Source organism: Hydractinia symbiolongicarpus, chromosome 6 (assembly GCF_029227915.1).
Source record: "Hydractinia symbiolongicarpus strain clone_291-10 chromosome 6, HSymV2.1, whole genome shotgun sequence".
Taxonomy (NCBI): Eukaryota; Metazoa; Cnidaria; class Hydrozoa; order Anthoathecata; family Hydractiniidae; genus Hydractinia; species Hydractinia symbiolongicarpus.
In genome coordinates this window covers 22,715,583-22,738,852 of record NC_079880.1, presented here as the reverse complement: position 1 = coordinate 22,738,852, position 23,270 = coordinate 22,715,583, and the positions used below count along the sequence as shown (strand labels likewise).

The window sequence follows — 23,270 nt, the reverse complement described above, 5'->3', positions numbered from 1 at the left end:
GGTACTTTTTTCAGGTTTTCCAGGGTCACTCTGAACCCTGTACTAGATATCCTGCTCATACTTCAAGCAAAAAATCTGCATAACATAATCAAAAACATTTTCACCGACCTTTAAGTTCAATTCTCTTTTCATGTGGGAGAGACAAAACTTTGTCTTAAAATATGTAGACACCGGAACTGTTTTTGTATTTGCTTGTCTATTTACCCTACCGAACAGCGCATCCTTTAACGGAAAATCTAAATTAATATATGCATACTGTTAAAAGAATAAAACGCCATTTTTAAAGTAAAGTCTCTATGTAAAAATTATACATAGAGACTGATGTATATAATTTTTACAAAAAGCTTTTCTTTGTATTTTATATACTGTAAAGATTTATAGATTAAAGGAGTTTCCAGTTAAAATTATTACGATTAACTGAAAAAAAAATCCGTTCAATTTTAATGTTTCTGATTCCTCCTAGTTGACCGACAACCCTTAAGTATTTCTGCGTTTCCATATAATTACAAAGTACTTTAGCCCATAGAACCAATGTTATAAGCATTGCGCCTTCTACACCACATAAAATAATCCATCGCGCCACTATATCACATCTACTTAAATACTTCTATACAACGGCCCTTTGCTTCCCATACACCGAACTAGCACGATTCGACTTTAGATTAAGCACCATGCACTTATGAAACGACAGAACCCAATAAGAGAAGCATGCTGCGTCAGCATAAATAAACAAATTGAAAACACATTAACCACATTATCTATTTGAATATTTACACAAAGCGCAATAAAAATATTGTATCTACACAGCTGTAGCCGCCATTTTACGATCGAATTCTTCTTGGTGTTTTTCCATTCTTTCCTCCAACATGGGGCGGAAATGACGAATCAATCCCTACGGAATGAAATTCACTGCGTTACAAAAATATTTTCGATTCGTTACGCTTAAAAATAAACTCAGAGGAAAGTGGATGAGATACTTGTAAATCTTGTGGAGTTATTTAAGACGCCATATTTACGAAATGTCGGATGCCGTGCAATTGTTGAGACGCACGAAATCAACAGATATCACAAAGTCACAAATTTAAAGTTGGCAATGACCGTAAAAAATTTAAAAAATTTTTGGGGCTAATTTAAACGGGGATATACACACAAATTGGAACTGATTTAGTCACCAGAAAGGTAACAAACAAACAAAAACATAGCACAAACAGTAATAGTAAACGTTGCAAAAACACGAAATTTCGAAAAATTAACCGTACCTGGACAGGCCAGGCAGCGCCATCACCCAGGGCACAAATTGTATGTCCTTCAATTTGTTTACTGACCTCCTAAAAATAGAAAATGTCATGTAAGCATTTTAAGTGAGTGCAACCACGTTGGCTGTAACATAAACAAAATTCACCACGAAACAACAAGTGAGGGAAGGATGAACACTCGTAAAGAGAAATAAAAATCGACTCGAGAATATTTTCTTGAATTAATTCCTCTGCCAAAGGCAACAAAAATTTGACCCAAACTTTAACTAATGCCTACTGGAAGGTTACAAAAACACTCGTTACAGAAAAAAAAAAGAATATGAATTCGCAACATAAGAAGTAAAAGCGTAGACGAAGCAGTACAATGGCCATAAAATGTTTTAGTTGATAGTGATTTATGACTTAATCCGCAAACACATCCGCAACATGTTTTGTATTTTAAATTGTTTCAGATAAATGCAATGATTTAATATTAAGTTCTGGACAGACGCGAAATTAAATGCAATGAGCTTAGAAACCCAAAAAAATCCAATAATTTCGGAGCATAGTACCTTAAGGAGAGAAATTTTTGCGGAAATTATTTTTACGCTTTTAAACGCTATTCGCGAAATGGTGCAAATCGCAAAAAAAAATTTCTCAAAAGTGAGGATATGTTTACCAATCGCAAAAATAAGTTTCATGAAATTTTTAAGAACTACACGTTTTTTTTATAAGAATATGCTGTATAAGAATATTAGGTTGCGATTTTAGGTTGAAAACAATGGGTCTATTGCTAAGATCAAGAGAGAAATAGAAATAATCACCAGCATGATTAGAATTTTAGTATTCAAAGAGCGTGTATGGAACCGAAATAATACAGGAAATTCTTGCGGACATTGTGTTCGTTGATGCCCACGATCTTTTTATCCTTATCAATAAAAAAGAAAAATTTATAAAATTTTAATTTTTTTTTTTACAAGAAATTCCAATCACAAAAGTAAGCACTACATTCTCCATAAAAAAAACCATCTCATCGCAGAAATAAGTTTTCAAAAATTTTTTTCTGCGAATATGTTTTTCACTGAAGTAAGTTCTTTATTGCGAAAATAACATTTCCCCTTCAAACTGTATGGCGTACGTATATTTTACTGATACCAGTTTTGCAACACGTCATCAAAAAAATATTTTCTACTGTAATAAAATAACCTACCCATAGCATATCAATCTCTCCAGGTTTAGCTTTTCCTTCGACTATGATAAACAATCGAAAATAAACAAACAAACAACAAACAAACAAAACAAATATAAACAAATTTAAAAACAACGCCATACGCCACTTACCAAACCTTGCCATAATTTTGTTCATCCATCCAACGCCCTCACGACATGGCGTACACTAAAAAGACAGAAAACGCGCATGTGCAGGTCATATATAATGACCAGGAAGTCCAAAATCTCAACAATGAATTAATTATTAATTGGTACTAAAAACTATTAAGTATCTTGAAGAAGTTGAATAAAACAACACAGGCTGAAAAGCTGGAGTATGAAATAGAGGGGGCTAGGTTCTATGGATTTTTTGCCTCGATGGTTAAACGAAGGTGTGTTTGAAATGCAACAAAGATAAGGTAAGGATCTGTTTGTACATACCTGACCGCAACTTTCGTGCTTGTAAAATTCAATAAGTCGTGCAATGCATCGTACTAAATCGGACTATAAAAAAGTGATAATTAATTACCAGCATGCAGTGCATGGGAAGAAACAGAAGCAAGTGTCGATGAAGTTGGATAATTAGGCGGGAAAAGCAGATAGGGATAAATTAAACCTAACGGCTTAGTGAACTTCAAAAATGAATGAGGTGATGAATAAATAAATAAATAAATAGATGAATGAATGAATGAATGAATGAATGAATGAATGGATGGATGGATGAATGAATGAATGAATGAATGAATGAATGGATGAATGAATGAATGAATGAATGAATGAATGAATGAATGAATGAATGAATGAATGAATAGATAAATGACAGATGACAGATGGTATTTTTTAAATTTTAAAAATCAATTTGCATATTTAAATAATTTTTTGTCAGTGGTCACTTCCCCATTTAATCTTAAACAAACAATAGGTTAGTATAAATAACACTTGGGCAGCATATTGCAAAACAGTCTGGGATAAAAAAGACTACGTCTCGATTACCTGTTTGTTCATAACAATAATGGCGGCTGTTCCTAGACCAGTTTGAGCGCGAATCAAATCGTCAAAATCCATCATGACGTCACTGCAAACACTAAAAAAAGGACGGAATTATAGTCAATGGGCAGTGGTTAGCAAAGTGGATATTTAATCAAGCTGAGACAGTAAGGTAAAAACAATATGTATAATCTTACAGCGTTAGACAGAAATTTACTAATGGACTTTTTAATGGCCCCATTTGGGAACTTTTATTTTAAAGAGTTAACAAAAATTTCCGTCAAAGACACTGATGTGACTCAAAATCAAAAACTTTTGTTAATAAACAAAACCAGCCTACTACTTTTTTCTTATACAAGAGAACTACTTATTTTATCTGAGTTTAAACCAATTTTCAACTAAATTGGTAATCCTGTATAAAAATACAACAACAATCTTCTTTGAACGTGAAAACAAAAAACAATAGCAAAGTTAACGAAATTTTTCATTTTTTTTCTCGTATTGGGAAATACTACCTGCAAACCTTTAGTTGGTACTGTCAGCCTCTATTTGATTCTGCTAGCCTCTAGTTGATGCTAGCCTCCAGTTAGTACTGTCAGTCTCTTTTCGATACTAACAGTCTATTTTTTGGTACTAACCTCTAGTTGATACTGTCAGCCTCTATTCGATCGCGCTAGCCTTTAGTTAATGCTCCTAGCCTCAAGTTGATACTGTCAGCCTCTATTCGATCCCGCTAGCCTTTAGTTAATGCTCCTAGCCTCAAGTTGATACTGTCAGCCTCTATTCGATCCCGCTAGCCTTTAGTTAATGCTCCTAGCCTCAAGTTGATACTGTCAGCCTCTATTCGATCCCGCTAGCCTTTAGTTAATGCTCCTAGCCTCAAGTTGATACTGTCAGCCTCTATTCGATCCGCTAGCCTTTAGTTAATGCTCCTAGCCTCAAGTTGATACTGTTAGCCTCTATTCGATCCCGCTAGCCTTTAGTTAATGCTCCTAGCCTCAAGTTGATACTGTCAGCCTCTATTCGATCCCGCTAGCCTTTAGTTAATGCTCCTAGCCTCAAGTTGATACTGTCAGCCTCTATTCGATCCCGCTAGCCTTTAGTTAATGCTCCTAGCCTCAAGTTGATACTGTCAGCCTCTATTCGATCCCGCTAGCCTTTTGTTAATGCTCCTAGCCTCAAGTTGATACTGTTAGTCTCTATTCGATCCCGCTAGCCTTTAGTTAATGCTCCTAGCCTCAAGTTGATACTGTCAGCCTCTCTTTAGTACTGCCAGCCTCTCTTTAGTACTGTCAACCTATATTTGGTTTACTCAGCCTCTATTTGGTATTAAGCTTATACCCGTGCATATGGTGCAAAAATAAATAAATAAATAAATAAATAAATACAACAACAACTTACTCTATTGGTATAAGTGGAGTAGATGAACCACCTGGTATAATTGCCAACAAGTTATCCCACCCACCTAAACGAAAAAGGTCGTATATTATTCGTTAGAGTCATTGTGCGTTTAACCATACTTCTTGTCACTCAAAAAACACATTTCTTAATCGATTTATTGGAAACGGTATTTTAAAACTTAAATTTTCAGTAAATGCAGTATCTATTTCCATAAGTTTTCTCTTTCCACAAAATCCAAGGACATTGGCCGCCACAGCAAAGTCTATAAAATGTGTCGCATTTGTTAATTAGCGCGTCCGTAGCAAGACTATAAATTGGGCAGAGACAGACAACGTCTATTATTAATATAGACTATCTATTACTTAATAAACTCACTCATTCAACTGTTTTTGTATATGCAGTTTCTTAGCTAAACAAACAATCAAGACAAACTAAAACCTAAAAAAATCGTGGAAATCGGATTCGACGCGCGTGACGAAATAAACAACTTTAATTATAAAATACGAGATTATGTGTATCAGTTACACGAGACCTCCCTAAAGTCGACCGAAACGATCATCGGAGGAAAAATGGCTGCAAAACATTGTTTTCCAGCATTTTCTCTGGACAGCTTAAAGCCAGAGGTGAGGGCAAACACCTTGGTCGAATAACCTGTTATTTATATTAGACCATTTAATCGGTCATTTACGAAATTCTAGAAAGCAAACACGGACATTTACATGTTTGCAAAAAATGTCATGTGCATACAAAAATAAAAATGTCTACTATGTTTAGCTTCTCTGTAACAAGACACCTCACGTAAACGCTGCGGTGGAGGGTGCCCCGATATTTTTCGCAAACACGGCGAATTGTCTCTACAAAAATCCACCCATCTCTTCCTAGCAACTACACGGCGGTTTTGCTAAAACAATATTGCTATTATAAAAACATCAATTTCATTTTTGTTTATTATACAATTCAACAAAAAAGAATGAAAAAATACCGCTTACTGTGTGTTTAAAATCAGTTTTTGACCAATCACAGTGCAGCAAACGAGTTTGTTTTAGTGATGTCATCGCGAGATAGCAAAGCTTTTCATAAGAAATGTGAACGCTTGAAATTCTTTTTTATAACAACGTGACACGAGGACGAAGGTGAGGGAGAAATAAACCACATCGTAAACTGAGAACGACCACGTGAGGAAAGAACAGCTTATAAACAACGCCGAGAAGAGTGACATATCCTACGAAAAGCTTCACACACCCTGGTACTTACTGCACAAGAAAGATGCTGTATATAGCACTAGCGATTATTTTTACTACAGTGGTAAACAGTGAACAACTACCAGAGGAGAAACTAGATGTACCTGCATTGATTAAATATTGGGGTTACCCTGTTAACACCTACACCACGCTTACCAACGATGGTTACTTTCTAACTCTGCACAGAATCCCACATGGTATACCGCACTACATGAGTAAAAAACCAAGACCAGTCGTTTTTCTACAGCACGGATTGCTTTGTTCCAGTTCAAACTGGGTGACAAACCTACCAAGGCAGAGTCTGGCTTTTATGCTTGCTGATGCAGGTTTTGATGTTTGGCTGGGCAACGTAAGGGGTAATACTTATTCAAAGAAACACGTTACATACTCTGTTGACAGCACTGCATTCTGGGATTTCACGTTTGATGAAATGGCCAAGCAAGACCTGCCAACTATGATCGATTTTGTTTTAAAGGAAACAGGCAAGAAAAGCTTGTATTATGTTGGCCACTCTCAGGGTACCATGATGGCTTTTGCAGGGTTGAGCGAAAATGCTGAGCTACGAAAGAAGATCAAAGTAGTGTTTGCTCTTGCACCTGTGGCGCGGTTAAGCCACACGGAGAGCCCTATCAAGTACCTGTCCTATTTTGAGTCCGGCTTCAGTTACATGTTTAAACTGCTCGGGATTAAAGATTTTATGCCCTCAGCAACGTGGATGAAGTTTTTCGCCGAGAAAGCTTGTCCAATCAGCGAACGTATGTGTGACAACGTCCTATTCTTGCTAGCTGGTTATGACCGCACGAACTTAAATAAAACTCGTACGCCGGTTTATTTGTCGCACACACCGGCTGGAACATCGGTAAAAAACATGCTCCATTTTTGCCAGCTCATCCAAGAGAAGAAGTTCCAACAATACGACTATGGTTACTTCGGAAACATTCGAAAATACGGCGCGTTAAAACCACGTGCTTACAAACTCAACAAAGTAACCAATAAGGTCGTTTTAATATCTGGTTCGAAAGATTGGTTGGCTGATCCGAAAGACGTCAAATGGTTGTCAAAGCAACTTCCCAACGTAGTTTACGCGGAACAAGTAAACGGATACAATCACTTGGACTTTATATGGGGAATGAGCGCTAGAAACAAAGTGTACAAAACCATCATTAAAATGGCGCGAAAAATGGAGCAATCGAACCATTAATTGTGAAATCGAACAAGCGTCATATAATAAAAACGAAACGTTGTTTACACTGAAATTAACAACATTGTTTAACTCGCTATAGCATGACATTTTTGTGTAAAGTTTTTCGAGTTATCAAATAAACATTCTCTTGCCGAATATAAACAAACATTCTTCAATCTAATAACAAGTTGATTTTATTTGATTCGTATCATCTTTCATTTACGCAATAAGAAACATATCACAAAAATTCATATCGTTTTTAACGCCCGGGTAGAATGGTTAGGAGAATATACAGTGGGAATAACAACAGCGGCAGGCAAAAATATTGGTGACCGTATTTGCCAGTCTGTGGGTTTTTAAGTTTTTTTTCCGCCAAAGTGAAGAGAATCAAGGCAGGGCGTCATTTTTCTTGGTAAGGGGATCAGATACACAGATACTCTTGTTTTAACCATTATCATTGTTTTCATTGGACAGTATTTTCCGCTAAAAAGCTCTTTTGTTAGCGCGTGCGTCTTTGGCAAAATTAGAGTGCTGCAACTGCGCACAACTGCGACTTTTACGCAGGCCAAAATACAGACATACAATCTATGAGCCATAACTCGTGATCACTTAACTTTGAGATATGAAGATGTAGTCTCATATGAAATATAATTAAATTTCCTTTCCGGCAAAGTCCAACTCCATCAATGTTAAAGCGGCCAATGGCAGGTATGGTGTTCAGTAACAAAAATTGTACAAAAATCCTATAATTTTTTTTATTTTTTTTTTAAAAGACTTTCGCCGTCTAAGGGTTTGATAATTCCTCTCTTAAAATCTGTCTCGTGTTAGGGCGTGCGTGATTTAAAATCATAGTTTCGATGAAACATACTATCCAATAACAATGGCGTTTGTCATATCACCAAATTAAATATTTCCATCACTGAGATAAACTTAAAGATTAAAAATGAAAAAAATGAAGAGTTGGATAAATAAACAGGTTATTAAAAGCAATAAGAGATTTACGAGACATTAAACAGATAGAAAATGAAACTTGAGATAATTCATCGTACGATGTTTTACATCTATCAAACAAGAACGTGGTTTTGCAGTCTTGAAGAAATTGACAAGACACGAAGTAGCTGTCAATCAATCATTTCTTGACACGCTTAATCACATAAGTGAAATACTCTCCAAAGTATTTTTTGCCAGTCACGTTTTACTGTCAAATATTAACCGTATTTTTGACTTACCGCTCATTACGAGCTAGCACTTGAGAGGGAAATATATTTTTGCTTAGACCGCATGTTGTATCAGAAATTTAGAAAATGCTTGCGTGATGACAGGAAGGACACTCTTGCAAAAAATGTAATAAAAAAGCACTAAAGAGGAAGAGAGCTTACCGATCACTCCTCCTGCGTGTCTTTCAATTAACTCTTTTAGTGGAATAGACATTTCTTCTTCTACCGTGGTAGGTTGATTCACGTGGCCAGATATATTAAACAACTAGATAAGAACAGAATCGAAAACTTAAGCACAGAAATGTCATTTTATTTTCGCTTTTAAATATACGTTTTACAGGCAAGCATTAGCCGCCAAAACTACCTTCGCCAACTGCTGCTTCAAGCATCAATTATAAGCATTCCGTTATCAGCTCATCTTTTACAAGAATATCCGGCCGGTTGACAGAAAAGTTAATTATTAAAGATAATAACATTAACTCCTGTACTAAGCTCTGTTGGAAAGTTTTGTTCATTTTGTTATTTTTTGATTGATTAAATAAGTATTTAAAATATTAACACAACAAGGTGCGAGCAGTACAGCATAATAACATAACGAATTACCAATATATAGATAGCAACATCATACATACCTTTTGACCAGAATTTCTTTCTCTTCCCATACCAGCAAACCAACTGCCACCACGACGACATATCTCCTAGAAAATTTAGTTGACATTCAGTAACAACACAATGCTACAAGAAAGCCACACAAGTTGTGAGAAATCAAAAGTTATGAACGCATGGTTAGCTGCATGGACTTTCAACTGTTAGCTTCTCCGTGTAAAACCATCATAAAAATATATATCTACTTTGCTCTGTTGCGTAGCAATAAAGTGTAAAACAATAGATAGTTGACGGCTTAAAACTAACAACACCGCCTTCAGGACTTGGTAAGTAACAGAGTCTACATTACGCAGTAAAGAATGAGTATTAAAAAAAGTAACAATCAAAGCGTATGTTTGTTTATAGTCGGCTTACTTTATTTCTCAGAACAAAACCTATAAACATTATGGTGCACTATAGATCTGCTAGCTGTAGAGGCTATACTTTGGAAGTACACAAACACCAGAAAAATAATCAGGTACACAACGTAATATAACAGTGCATGTGGAAAAGTTCAATCACCACATCTTACTACGCCATAATGTTTTTTTAGAAATATCCATACTTCAAAGTTTTTAAAGTCACTTAGTCTGATTTCAAGGTTTTCAAATTCCAGCAAACACCTTTTAAAGTTATTCAGACCAACTTAGTAAAGGTCCCAAGTTTCGCTAATAATAAAAACTGCTACAAACAACGTTTTTTTCCTGACTTCCAAGGATTTGTAGTTAGAGCTGCTACGCTTAACTGCGTTTGGAAATAAAAAACAAGAGAGCTTACCGGAGCAACTGCTACTGTTTCTACGTTCGCCACAGTTGTTGGACAGCCAAATACACCAACGTCAGCAGGAAATGGAGGTTTTAGACGAGGCTTACCTTGCTTACCTTCCAAACTCTCAATCAAAGCCTAGCAAAGAAATAGGATCATAGAGGCAAAACGTACAAAAGTGATGTGCTATTAATAAGGAAATTCTATTGTGGAATTCAATTCTATTTATTCGAGTGTTTGTTGAGAGGTTGGTTAAACATCAGAGACAAGAAGAATTTTTCTTATGTGATTGCAATAAAATCGTGATTTGCTGTAATCGCCAGCGGAGTTTTCAGGTCGTCTTCGTATTACACTTATCAAACTTTACAAATTCATGTAATTGTCACAATGGAGGACAAATATACGCCAACATGGCTGTTTTGTAAAGTAACAAAAGATATGGATGATAAAAAATATGTGTTCTAAAAAAATTTTCAATGTTATAAAGCAATGTTCCTTCGACTTTTATTTACCTAACAAAAATATTCTTTTTGTACAATGCACATGTTTGCGTGTTCCTGAGGCTAATTTAATCTGTTGTGTGTGTACACATGTGAAAAGGAATAATTGGCAATGGACCTTATATAAGACCAGGAAAAAATTGAAATATCATGCAATAACAAACTCGTGTTTGTTAGATAATTGAATCTGAAACACTGTGTTTCAGATTCAATTATCTAACATAACGATAAAATCTTGTTTCAAATAGTTGACAACTTACTGTTTCTTCCCCACAGATGTACGCACCAGCACCACGATGCATAAACACATCAAAATCGTAGCCAGTACCACACGCATTTTTACCAATCAATCCAGCCTTATAGGCTTCATTGATAGCAACCTAAACGAATCACAGCTTATAAAAGAAATATGGATAAACATATAAAACAAATAAACAAAAACGGCCAATAAAAATATGTTTGAAGTTTACTTTGGTGGTTTTGAGATGAATTGTGGGATATTCCAGCCACTCCCAAAATAATAAAACTGGAAGTAATGGTTGAGTCATCCACTTATAATAATATTGAAACACTCCAAAAAAAAAAGAAAGTAAGATTAAAAAAAAGACATCTTATGTTATTTTGATTTGGTTATAGACTATTTTTAATTCAGGCTAAATTGCAACTGTGTTCCAGATTATTATAAAGTAAACTTCCCTTTTATCTTATTTTTTTTTTCTGTGTATGGTTTATCTGTATATGCTAATTATAGTCCGAGGTCCCACACACCCTAATTGTCTGTAATATATTTCATCCTTGTGAACTTATAGTGCCACATGAGTTCAAAGAGGAAATCAAAAAAATCAAATTAAGCTGCAATCTTGGTCGTTATTAAAAGAAAGGCAATTTTTTCGTCATTTTACAAATATGGACCAAAGCGTCAAATGGTATTTTGCATCCTGTAAATCGCTAACTTTACACATGCCCAGGCTAAAATAACAACGTTCAAAATTTACCAGTGGCATTCTATAGCACACCAAAATGATCCACGGTGGAGCTCACAAGTTCTGAAATTCGGGTAAAATGGTTTTGCTGACGTTAGCATATTTCGAGAGTATGAATTTACCAAATGAGAACCTAAGTTTAATCACTTGCATTGGCGCACAACTTTGAAATTATCTGTCTTGTGTAAATATATATGTACATAAATGTGGTCATAAATATTCATATCAAGTTATGGTGTGTATCCTGTGAAAAAATTTTCATAGATTAACAGACAGTTTGACCAATTTTTAACCGACCACAAAGAACCATCAGTACCTGCATGTTGGAAGCTTCATTGTAAAACTCTCCACGGATGTATATATATGCTGCTCTTGCACCCATAGCCCTGCCTGCCACTAGACATCCCTCCACGAGTTTATGTGGATCGTGCCTCATTATTTCACGATCTTTGCAAGTCCCAGGTTCTCCTTCGTCAGCATTCACAACTAAATATTTTGGTCTACCATCGGAAGGTTTGTCCATAAAACTCCATTTGAGACCAGTTGGGAATCCTGTAGAAGAAATGGAATGAAGAATATGTGAAGAACTTTACCTTTTACAAGACAAAGTTTTAAACAAGACAACTGTGACTGACAATTTATTTTTTAAAAAAACACTGCACATTTTATTTGTTAGATATTGCTATTTTAGTACTATCTTTAACAATATTTTGCAGACTCGATTTGTATATTAACTCATTTGTAAGGCAGTATTGACGCACTAACTAGAGTCAGAAACTTAGGTAAATCAGTTAGCATGTCAAGTAAAAGCAATGATAGCCTCGTGTCAGTTGTTATAACAGTGTTACTGTCACAGTGAATGCAGAAGAAAGAGCTTAAAATACAGGCAAGCTTTTTGTTATAAAGATTTTCTTCTGTACTTCATTGTAACACAAAGTGTTTTACACCTTTCCTATATATGTTCTGATACATATTACTCTTTAAACATTATTTTTGACTAAGCTAGCATCCCGCCCTAGTATCTCAAAATTCTGAGTAAAGCCAAAATTCTGCTACTTTTTTGTGTTGTCAGAACTCTGTATCGGAAGCCATAGTACTGAACAACATAGCCTATGAAATAATCAGTGCTTCAGTAGTGGAACACAAAAAAATTATGTCACATCTAAAAGTCAAAATCTCACCAGCCCCTCCTCTTCCTCGAAGTCCCGATGTTTTGATTTCTCCAAGAATCCATTCATGTCCTTTTAAAACAATCTCCTTTGTTTTATGCCAATCACCCTGAAAAGGTAACACCATTAATCACAAGAAGTATGTACAAATAATACAATAATTTATTTGTGTTTATAACCCATTAATTGAATCCGACACACTTTATAACATTTCCTTGAACTGTATATTTAAATTATCTTGTTGAAGAAAAATTCTTTCATTTCATCTGGTGTGAATACATTTTAGTGGAATTTGCATTATAATTCAATCATTTCATGTCAGCAAATAATTGCTTCCATGACATCCATTTGCCTGCTTTACACTGGCAAGCCTGTGTTTAATGGCAACAACCTGTGTTTCACATTGACAACACTGTGTTACATATCGACAACCCTGTGTTACTGGTCAAAAGCCTTGTGTTTCACTTTAGCAACCCTATGTTTTATGTCAGCAATTTACATTGGTTTTGCGATATTCTGCTTCCATACACAAAGTTACATAGAGCAAAAAAATCTGAGCAAAACTTTCCAAGTGTGAACATAAATTGGAAAGGCTGAGTTTTAAGTGGGTGCATTGGTAAACTATAAGTGGGTGCATTGGTAAACTATATAAAGTTTTATACAAAATAAACAACTTCACATACTCGTGCCATAGCTCCTTTTAATTTCCAATCATGACGTCCATATAAATTTGTAAATATGCGATCTTCATCCTAAAAAATACAAAATATAAAATTTTTTTATCTTATTTCAGGGAGCTTTATGCATTTTTCACAATCTCATCACCAATAATCATTAATCATCATTAAAACATTAAAAAAAAAATGGAAAGGAAAAGGCCTACCTTTAATGGTCCATAGGTTTTCTAAAAACAACAACAACAAATTTTTACTTTCTGCATATGAAATAGTGGATTTGAAAAAACATTTTCCCCTTGATATATGCGCTCCTCTTAAAGCACTAAAAAAGGTTATACCCTATTAACACTTAAAAGAATAAATCTATGTTTGTATACCTCTTTCTTGGAGTTAATTAAATGAAATTATTTTCGGGGTAAACTCAAAATTTTTGCATTAAAATTTATATTTAACATGTAAATGTTACACTAAGTTTAACTTAAGACTACTTGTTATAAGTGTAGAAGAAAACAACTTTCAATGTTCTTAATAAATGACTATGCAAACCTACTACAGAGATGTTGAATATTTTACTTTAGTTAAATAATGTGGTGAAAATTATAAAATTAAAAAAATTAACAATAAATTCTATTTTAATAGGGTCTTCTAATTTTCCTCTCTTATAAAATATAATAGCCTAATTTTCACAAAACATAAATTTAGGCATGTGTTTGCTTTGGTTGTTTTATACACATATATACATAGTATTCAATGTACGTTGGTTACTAGAAAATGCTAGGAATAAAATTATATTTTAAAAAAAGACTAGTTAGGTTAAAGTTCTCAGTGCAACAGCATGGTTAAAAAAACACCCTAGGCATAAATTTGTCAGCTATTTTGTGTCAGTTTCGTTTTTAGTTGAATAATATTTTCTTCTTACGTATATACTCAAAGTATATGTATAAAAAACTGACACAATCCACCAAAAACTTGATCAAGCACTGAACAACAGTGTAAGAAGAATATGATTTTACACAAAGAGGTTAAGTGCAACTTTCTGAGATATTCTGCTTTGTTTATAGCTTTCAGAGTGACTCTTTTTACCATCTGTTCTTCTCTGGTAAAATGAAACAAAAGTTTTCTTATTGCAAGAAATACATGCAGAATTTTTTTGCAGTTGCAGGGCAGATTGAACCAGTTCAAGAATAAAATTCAAATTCAAGGATAAAAAAAATTTAATCAACAAAAGTTAAAAGGACACTATTAGGATCTAATTTTGAACGTTCATAGAAATAAAAAGAACAGTTACTTACACAAAGCCTACAATGTTTTCACATAATTTGTTTTGCATTATATTGTCAAATGTTTAATAATTTTACATGAATTTTTTTCTTACATAAAATAATTCACAAAGGAAAATGCTGCTGTAGCCTTAATCTCTCAAAACACTAGCTGTTCACATTTCACTACTGTTTTGAAATAATGTTTGCTTTTCAGGTAACTAAAAAATAGCAATTCAACACAACTAATCTCTGCTATTTTGTTAGCCAAAATAAAATCATAGATCCGTGGATGGATGGATGGGTAAAATCAAATTATATTTTATTTATGAAGGGTAAAAATGCTATTCCGTTGTAAATTCCTCATAAAAAAAACAATTTTATTTTATTTATAAACGTGATGTTTAAGTGTATGGCAAATTTCATTCCTATCATGTAAAAGCTTAAATGTTCACTACAACATTATCAAAACACTACTATAGACTTGGAAATTTGGCAGCAAAAATTGTTTCGTTACCCTGACATTTTCCCTAAAACAGTTCTATATTTTGCATAACTTGGCTACAGAATGTTTCTAATATTTTTAGTTCTTCCCTATATTTAAGAAGTATTTAACAAATTTCCAGATCTGGAGCCTTTTTTCAACAATATTTACAGGGCTTCTAAATAAGATTTTATGCATGCAACAAAAGTTAACATGTATACGTTCATGCACAACAAACTTCCTGCACACAAACTCGTTTCACACAAATAATGCATGTAAATTTTCTCAACTCTTGCACACCATTCTAAACGAATACTGACCGGTTTTAATGTTGTACTATGAAATACAAAGCCTGAGGTCAAAAGTACAGACGGAGCTTGTGAGGTCTGTACTTTTGGCTATTAGGACTGACAAACTCAATATTGGCCTCATATATTTGACATTTAATAATGGTATGTCAAAATTTACAAAAGGCCTGATTTAATAACTAGTGCCACCACAAGTAAAAGCAAACCCATTTAATAAGATTAACAAGATTTAAACAAAACAGCGAGTGTTTGGGGTTCTCTGGCTAATACATTTTTGATATTCCTTACCATGGTACATACAAATTTGGGATTGCGTAGAAAGAGTATTATCATTTGACGCAACCAATTTGTGAGTAATTTATTTATGTCAAAAAAATGCTCTTTGAGAAATTAATAACACTAGTGGTATCCTTGTACTCACTCAACATTTTATCACAAAGGCAGGGACAAAACTTAACTTGTGCAAAATCAGCACTTTACAGAATTTTAATAAAACTCAAACAAATTATGACACATCCACTGTCTCCTACATTTGTTTAAGGTTTTTAGTGACAATAAAAGAAATTTAAGTCAAACTCTTTTTGAAATGTAAATCTGCATTTTTCAATTCTAAAACAGAGTGTGCAAAGTCCCAAATTTGATAAATTTCTTTATAGCATTAAAATAAATACCTGTGATGCAGTATCAGTGGACTGCAGACATTTTGAAACAACAACGCCAAGCCTTTCACATCCACGCTTTACTAAAATGAAAACAAATCAAAATAAACAAACTGTCAAATTGCAGAAAAAGTAGACCAAAAATACAATAAACAAAAAGGATAAAATAAACAAAAGATCTAGGAATAGGCAAGCCTCCTGCAACTGAAAGTAAAATTTTAGGAGTTTATAATCATGAAAACTTAGTTTTACTGTATGCCAATCATCATCATTCATCATCATTCTCGGCTTAACGTCCGTTTTCCATGCTAGCATGGGTTGGACGGGGTATATTAATGACCCTCTTCCAATCTGATCTAGACTGTGTTAGATCTAAACTCAACTTCCTCTGTATCAAGTCTGTCCTTATAACCTCCTGCCAAGTCTTTCTCGGTCTGCCTCTGGGCTTTGCCCCAGGAACTATCAAGTCTCTACACTTTCTTACCCAATTATCCTCCTCCATTCTTTCCAAGTGCCCCAGCCAATTCAATCTTCTTATCTGGATAACATCTTTAATTCTACAGAGACTTAGCCTGCTTCTTAGCTCATCTGAACTCTTTCTGTCTCTCAGACTGGCATTACACATCCACCTAACCATTCTCATATCATTCCTTTCTAAACGGTCAAGATCTTCCTGCTTCACTGCCCATGTCTCACTACCGTACAACATAACACTTCTTACACAGGCCTCATACAACCTACCTTTTACCTCAATTGACAGGACTCTGCTAGTCAATAAAGGAAGTAACTCTCTAAACTTTTTCCAAGCAGAACCTACCCTGCAAGTAACACTTCTTCCAACACACCCTTCACTGCCCAACATATCACCTAAGTAACAGAAGTTCTCAACTATCTCTAACGAGCCACTGTTGTACATCATTAAAGCTGGAAATACTTCATTCTCTATAATCTCACCTTTGCAACGCTTGCATACAAACTGTATGTCAGCTCTTAACCTACCACTAATACTACTGCACTTCTTATGTACCCAATGCTTGCAAGTCTGACAAAAAATTGAGTTACTACCAACCCCTTTCCTGCAAACTCCACAAGGCCACTTACCAACTACAAGGTCACACTTGGCTGCAATGCTACTTATCATGACTTTAGACTTTGCTGTGTTTACCTTCAGCCCTTTCTCTTCTAGTCCTTTCTTCCACTTCTCAAACTTTTCAACTAATTCTTCCATCGACTCTGCTATGAGAACTAAATCATCTGCATACAATAACTCCCATGGACAACCTGTTCTGAACTCCATCGACAGCGCTTCTAAGACTAGAATAAACAACAAAGGACTAAGTACAGAACCCTGATGTACACCAACATTTACACTAAATTCATCACTAAGTGAATCGTTAATCCTGACACGACTTCTAGCATTGCTGTACATAGACTGTACCATCGTAACTAGCCACTCATCCACACCTAATTTTCTCATAGCCCACCAAATAACTTTACGTGGCACTCTATCAAAAGCTTTCTCTAAATCTACAAAGGCAAAATAGAGATTCTTTCTTTTTCCTAAATACTTTTCCTGAAGCTGTCTGAGTAAAAATAATGCATCTGTAGTGCCACGCCCTGGGACAAGACCAAATTGCATCTTATCTATATCAATTCTTTCTCTAAGTAACTTATCAATCACTCTTTCAATAACTTTCATTACTTGATCAACCAACTTCAAACCTCTATAGTTACCCCTTTCTAATGCATCACCCTTGCCCTTGAAACAATTCACTATTACACTCGACTGCCACTCACTCGGAATAGCACCATCCTTTATAATCTGGTTAGCAAGACTTGTAATAAGCTCAACTCCAATATATCCAGATGCTTTTACCATCTCTGCAACAATACCTGATACTCCTGCAGTCTTGCCAATCTTCAATTTCCTAATAGCCTCCACTACCCATTCTGTCTTGATCTGCATAGCTGGCCCTTCTACGACATCATCATCAGACAAATTATCCTCGTCCCAATCAAACTCAGTGTTAAGCAACCTCTGATAATGATTCTTCCAAGCTACCCTTTTCTCCTCCTCTGTGCTAGCCAAAACACCTTCATCATTACGTATACACTTCTCACCTACAATATCTTGATTAGTCTTCTTCATTTGCTTTGCTATCTTGAATACCTCATTGCGCTGGTCTTCCCTTCTTAACACATCTGCAAATCTGTTTCTCTCTGCTTCTGATTTTGCCTTATACACTGCTGTACGAGCGCGACGCTTAGCTTCTAAGTAAATATTTTTACTACCACCTGACTTCCACTCTTTCCAAAGTTTCCTCCTTTCCTTTATACACTGGTCAACCTCATTATTCCACCACCAGGTCTGTCTATGTCTAGCTGGTCCTTTCGTCCACCCACAGGTATCATCAGAAGCTTCTAGAAGACAATTCTTCAAAGTAGTCCAAGTACTTTCAACATTGTCACTATCACATTGACTATTGTAGGCTAACTGCTGAACTTTTGCACTAAATTGTCTTGCTACAATCTCTTCCTTCAGCTTCCAGACTTTTCGACTGGGCCTGTACTTTCCCTTGGCTTCTTTAACACTCTTCAAGATAATAACACAAACCAGCAACCTATGCTGGGAAACACACTCTTCCCCCGATATAACTTTCACGTCCTTCACCACTTTCTTGTCTGACTTTCTAACCAAAAAGTAATCTATCTGTGTCTTACAACCACCTGACTCATATGTTATCAACCTACTGTCTCTTACTGAATGATGTGTTGCAAACCACCATGTCCGTTGCCATTCCAAACTCAAGCAATCTCTCCCCTTCCTTATTTCTGCTCCCAAATCCATAGCCTCCATGCACACCTCTATAACCTTCAGATGACTTTCCAACATGACCATTAAAGTCGCCGCCCACCATGATAAGTTCAGTGTCTCCAAACTTTGATGTGACTGCTATTAACTCATCATAAAACTTATCTTTATCTTCCTCACTGAGTCCACACTGTGGAGCATAAACTGACAGAAAAGTGACAATCCTATTATCTATCAAAAACTTTATCACTATAATACGACTATTAACACGCATAACATCTATTACTTTTTCTACCCACTTCTCTGCAACGAATATGCCAACTCCTCCATATCCATCACTATTGCCACAAGATTGGAAAAGGAAAACAAAAAAGAGGCCAAAATTAATTTTAAATAATCATAAATTTGATGCAGAGCAAGTAGAGATACACATTAGAGTTAGAAGGGCAGTTAGAGTTAGTTATACAGTAAAGAGTAGAGTCAGTAAGAGTAGAGTAACTTACTTACAGATTCAAAATAATGTAACATATAGAAATATAAAGTCAGTTTGCAAAAATTTGCTGAATAAAATAGGTGGTACAAATGATTGATAAAAAAAGGAATCCACATTTTTTACAATTTCTATTAGAATGATTTACAACACAATAAAACACTAAAAGATGTCACATAAATTACAATAAGCTGACAGAAAATACAACATATTTTGTCGTCCACTGCCCCCACACGTTTGAGAGTGCTTGTTAAAAAGTTCATTATTGCCAAAGTACTCATTATTTGTGTAGAAATTCTATTTCATTTACGATAAACTGTTTGCCAGTCATTTTCATCATTTCCTTATTTAACAAAAACCTTTTTTCCTGTAGCTATGGGGTATTTTTCCTTGGAAAAGTGTTTGACAGAGGATCTTATCGAACATAGTTTGGAGAATGTTCCTACTTTGCAAAATGCACTTAAATTGGGTTGATGAATACAGGTCTACAGAAAAAAGTTTTATCACAAATGTTCAATCTTCTGACCTTACAGCATAACGTTAATAGCATATGTAACACAATATTCTAAATTTAAATTAATGAAGTCATTACAATGCACTTAAAACTTTGAGGCCAATTAAATTGGAAGCAGGGTAGTGACATCAGTCTTTTTTCACTGTGTGGGTAACTAGGGACAGCCTGGGACCAAATTGGGAAAGTTTCTCAAACCTAGGTCCTGTTTAGAAATTAACAGGCTAATGGCTTCATCAAAAATATTTTTAACCCAATTTTCTGTAACCGTTTTTCAAAAGTTCATGATCCTATATATTTTGTTAATCAGCGTTTCAAAATCTATACGATGAATGCAATGGGTATAGAAATTTCTAAAAAACATTTTTTTGTATTTTAGGGGGTTGACATCAGCAATATTTTTAAACCTTTCTACTTAAAACATTAAAGTCCAACTACGTCTTTACCATTAAAATTAAAATCAAATTCTTTTTCCCATATTAGAACTGCTTTGTGCCTGGCTTGTTATCTTTACTTAATTTACTTTTACTCCATGAAGCCATTCTCTCATGTTCGCCTTTGTTAAAATTGTGACACGGAAGTTATTTTCACAGCCACGTGTTTTGAGCAGAAATGAAACTTATTTTGAAGATAAAAAAAAACTTGCAAAATGAATGAAACCTTTCTTTCTCTTTTCCATTACTGTAATGCTTCAAATAAACGCCCGGGGCTTTTATTAAATTTTTTGACATCTTGCAGGGGCTTCTATTCGAGGGGGCGTTTAAAAAAGGGGGCGTTTATTAAATTTTTTACACTTTGTCTCTTTTGCAGTTTTTAAGGATACCTATAATATATATCTTCACAACAGAAAATAAAAGATATTCCCATGTTTTAGAGAATGAACTTCACAAGCGAAAAGCTAAATTTCCAATCTTAAACCTAAGATTTAGGAAAAAAGTAAGTAAGTATACTTTTACTATCGCCTCGCATAAACTGCCCTTAGAAGGGGGGCGTTTATTCGAGGGGGACGTCTGTTCGAGGGGGGCGTCTATTCGAGGGGGGTGTTTATTTTAAAAATGACTGAAAAGGAGGGGCGTCTATTCGAGGGGGGGGGGTGTTTAAAAGAAGGGGGCGTTTATTCGAAGCATTACAGTATTTAATTAATTTTAAAATTTTGTTAGCGCATTTAAACAATAGGTACTTATGTGAACTTTTTCACCTGTTGGATATTTCGTAATAATAAAGAAACTTTAAAACACCCAAAATAAAAATTATGTGCAATACGTTTTTAAAAATTGAGTTTCGATCTGCGAATTTTTTGTTTGGCAGGCAAATTTAATCTGCGAAAAAAAATGACTTGAGACTCGTGATTCGCGGACTGTTAATTCAAACGCTGTGGTTCTTTTTTTCATTGTTCCCCTCCCAACTGCTCTTCTCCATAGGCCTTATCGACTAATAATAAATAATAAAATTTTCCCAAATCTGGTTTTAAATATGCCCATGACCAGAAACTGTGATGTAATTTCCATTAGCCTTAGTTTAGGCTGAGTTTCTGATTAGGTTGGCTATAACAAGTGGAAACAGTGACACTACGATGACCATTCCCTTTTTAATAAAACCTCTTCTCTTCTCAGTCAAAGCACTTCGAAAAAGTTTCATCCTAATTTTTTTCTTTTGTTCTCTTCCAAAGTGCAAAACACTTCTCTTCCATTAACATTAAAAAATTCCCAGGGCCAAATCTGGTCCACAATATAGATTAAATTAGATTTTGATAACTCAAATTTTTTAATAAATGATTTATTGTTCTTATTTATCTATTGTTTTTAAGCTGGGGCATTATTTTATTTATATGCACAGGTACCTGCTACAATATAAAGCTATTGGTGAATTGACCACATGTTAACATGCGAGTATGCTTTGCTAACATGTTAGCAAAGCATACTCGCATTCTCGAGAAAACTGAAAAAATATATAGACTATAAACCTTTTTTAATGTTTATATTTTCTCAGTCCTTTTAGCTTTAACAATGGCGTGGCAGACAAAAAGATGCGGGCGCTAGGTGAAGTGAGGTCGTTTTTAGTCTGTTCCTTTGCACAAAGGTATCATTACGACTTTATATGAATACATGTCAATTAGAAGCTATCCATTCTACACTTGATAGTTTAATATAATATAGTTTAAAGCCTCGAAAATGTTTCTGTAGACAGCAAGATTCCGCATATCTCTGCCTGCCATGCAGTTGTTAGAGCTGGAAAGGCTTACCACGGAAAATGTAAACATTCAGGGGTCTAGCTATAGGTGTAAAATAACAGACCAGATTTTCAAATTAATATGCAGAGAAATGGTAAGTGCAGAAAAGAAGTGCCAAAATACAGAAGAGAAGTATGAGAATTGTTTGAATTATAGCAGAAAAGACGTGCTTTTAAATTGGAAGAGAAGTGATCCATAGCTAGGGGCCATCGTAAAAAGCCACTCAACTACAATTTTATCACATGGTATAAGACCCTTACTTTCACTCTGTCTTGTGCACAGGGCTCGGAAAGCCATTGTTGGTTCCCTTTTATTTCGAAGAACCACTTTACTTTACTTTACTATGCTGCACACGGCTTTTGTTTTTCGCTTGTCCCGATCACAGAATTTTACATGCATTGTTTACTTGAAACTTATGAAACTTATGCGAGGGCGCTATCCCCGGGGTCCCTTGTCCCCTGAGCTGCTACGGACGGAAGCCGGACATCCAATATATGAAATTGATGGAAAAGAGGATTTAAATTTTCTTTGTCGTTGACCAATATATAAAGTGTGTTATTTGTTTCGTAATCGCGCTGATAACTTGAGCTTTTCAAAATCGTCCGACATTCTCAAATTTTCGTAATGCTGTTTCGACAGAAACAGCATTACCAAAAAGGTAATGCTGTTTCTGTCGATTTTTTTAGGTTTTTTGGATGTTCCTGGAATCTTTTTTTTTTGGATCTTCGGATCTCGCAACGACCTCTTTGCGTTTGTTGGTAAGCACTCTCCAAAGTCTCAAATTGTGTCACTTCGTTCCAGTTTTCTTCACTTCTGATGTCCGTAGTATTTACCATAATCTCCGCTTTCCATCTCATCTCTTCTATTGCCCCTTGCATATCAGCATGTGCTCCCATGTTCCCTCACTTTTTCCACATCCAAAGCATACTCTTTCAGCTCCCATATCCTTTCCAATATTTCACATTCTCAGTTTTGTTTTCATTCTATCCTGATACCTCTTGTAGCCTCTTTTTCATTATGTACATTTGTTTTTCATATTTTTGCCCTATCTGACTTTTCAGATTACTCATCTTTCTTTTTTTCTCATCTGATTCTCTTTCTATCTTTCTCTGGGTCTGTCCCTTTACCATTATATTCCACTCCGATCTCTTATATTTCTTGGCATTCTGTCCGTCTATTCCATAATCATTTCCATCCTGTTCTATCTCTCCATGCCAGGTATCTTTCCATCCTTGCTAATTCCCCAGTATGGTGTTGAGATTGACATTCGCAGCATATTCTTATCCAGTTCTTTCTAGTCGCTCT

At 35.1% G+C, this 23,270-nt stretch overlaps 2 protein-coding genes across 2 annotated transcripts; one reads left to right on the top strand and one right to left on the bottom strand.

Moving 5' to 3' along the window:
- Window positions 1-750: 750 nt before the first annotated feature.
- On the bottom strand, window positions 751-22,370 carry LOC130647637 (NADH dehydrogenase [ubiquinone] flavoprotein 1, mitochondrial-like). The gene is made up of 17 exons (XM_057453574.1): window positions 22,226-22,370; window positions 15,935-16,005; window positions 13,419-13,439; window positions 13,219-13,287; window positions 12,548-12,644; window positions 11,683-11,918; window positions 10,644-10,763; window positions 9,896-10,021; window positions 9,106-9,171; window positions 8,636-8,738; window positions 4,833-4,896; window positions 3,438-3,528; window positions 2,886-2,948; window positions 2,577-2,631; window positions 2,446-2,486; window positions 1,260-1,328; window positions 751-892 (listed from the first exon to the last, which is right to left on the bottom strand). The coding sequence occupies exons 1-17, from the start codon at window positions 22,260-22,262 to the stop codon at window positions 800-802; spliced, it is 1,422 nt and encodes a 473-aa protein (XP_057309557.1). The 5' UTR covers window positions 22,263-22,370; the 3' UTR covers window positions 751-799.
- Window positions 5,925-7,458, top strand: LOC130647638 (gastric triacylglycerol lipase-like). The gene has a single exon (XM_057453575.1). It carries the CDS (start codon window positions 6,099-6,101, stop codon window positions 7,272-7,274), a length of 1,176 nt encoding a protein of 391 aa, XP_057309558.1. The 5' UTR covers window positions 5,925-6,098; the 3' UTR covers window positions 7,275-7,458.
- Window positions 22,371-23,270: the final 900 nt, after the last annotated feature.

Excerpts from the sequence above, each read along its gene's own strand:
- LOC130647638 (XM_057453575.1), top strand. The coding sequence starts at position 6,099 with ATGCTGTATATAGCACTAGCGATTATTTTTACTACAGTGGTAAACAGT.
- LOC130647637 (XM_057453574.1), bottom strand. The coding sequence starts at position 22,262 with ATGGCTTTCCGAGCCCTGTGCACAAGACAGAGTGAAA. Across the intron at positions 16,006-22,225 it reads GTGCACAAGACAGAGTGAAA|TAAAGCGTGGATGTGAAAGG; the intron begins GTAAGGGTCTTA and ends TTTTCATTTTAG. Across the intron at positions 2,949-3,437 it reads TTATTGTTATGAACAAACAG|TCCGATTTAGTACGATGCAT; the intron begins GTAATCGAGACG and ends ACTTTTTTATAG.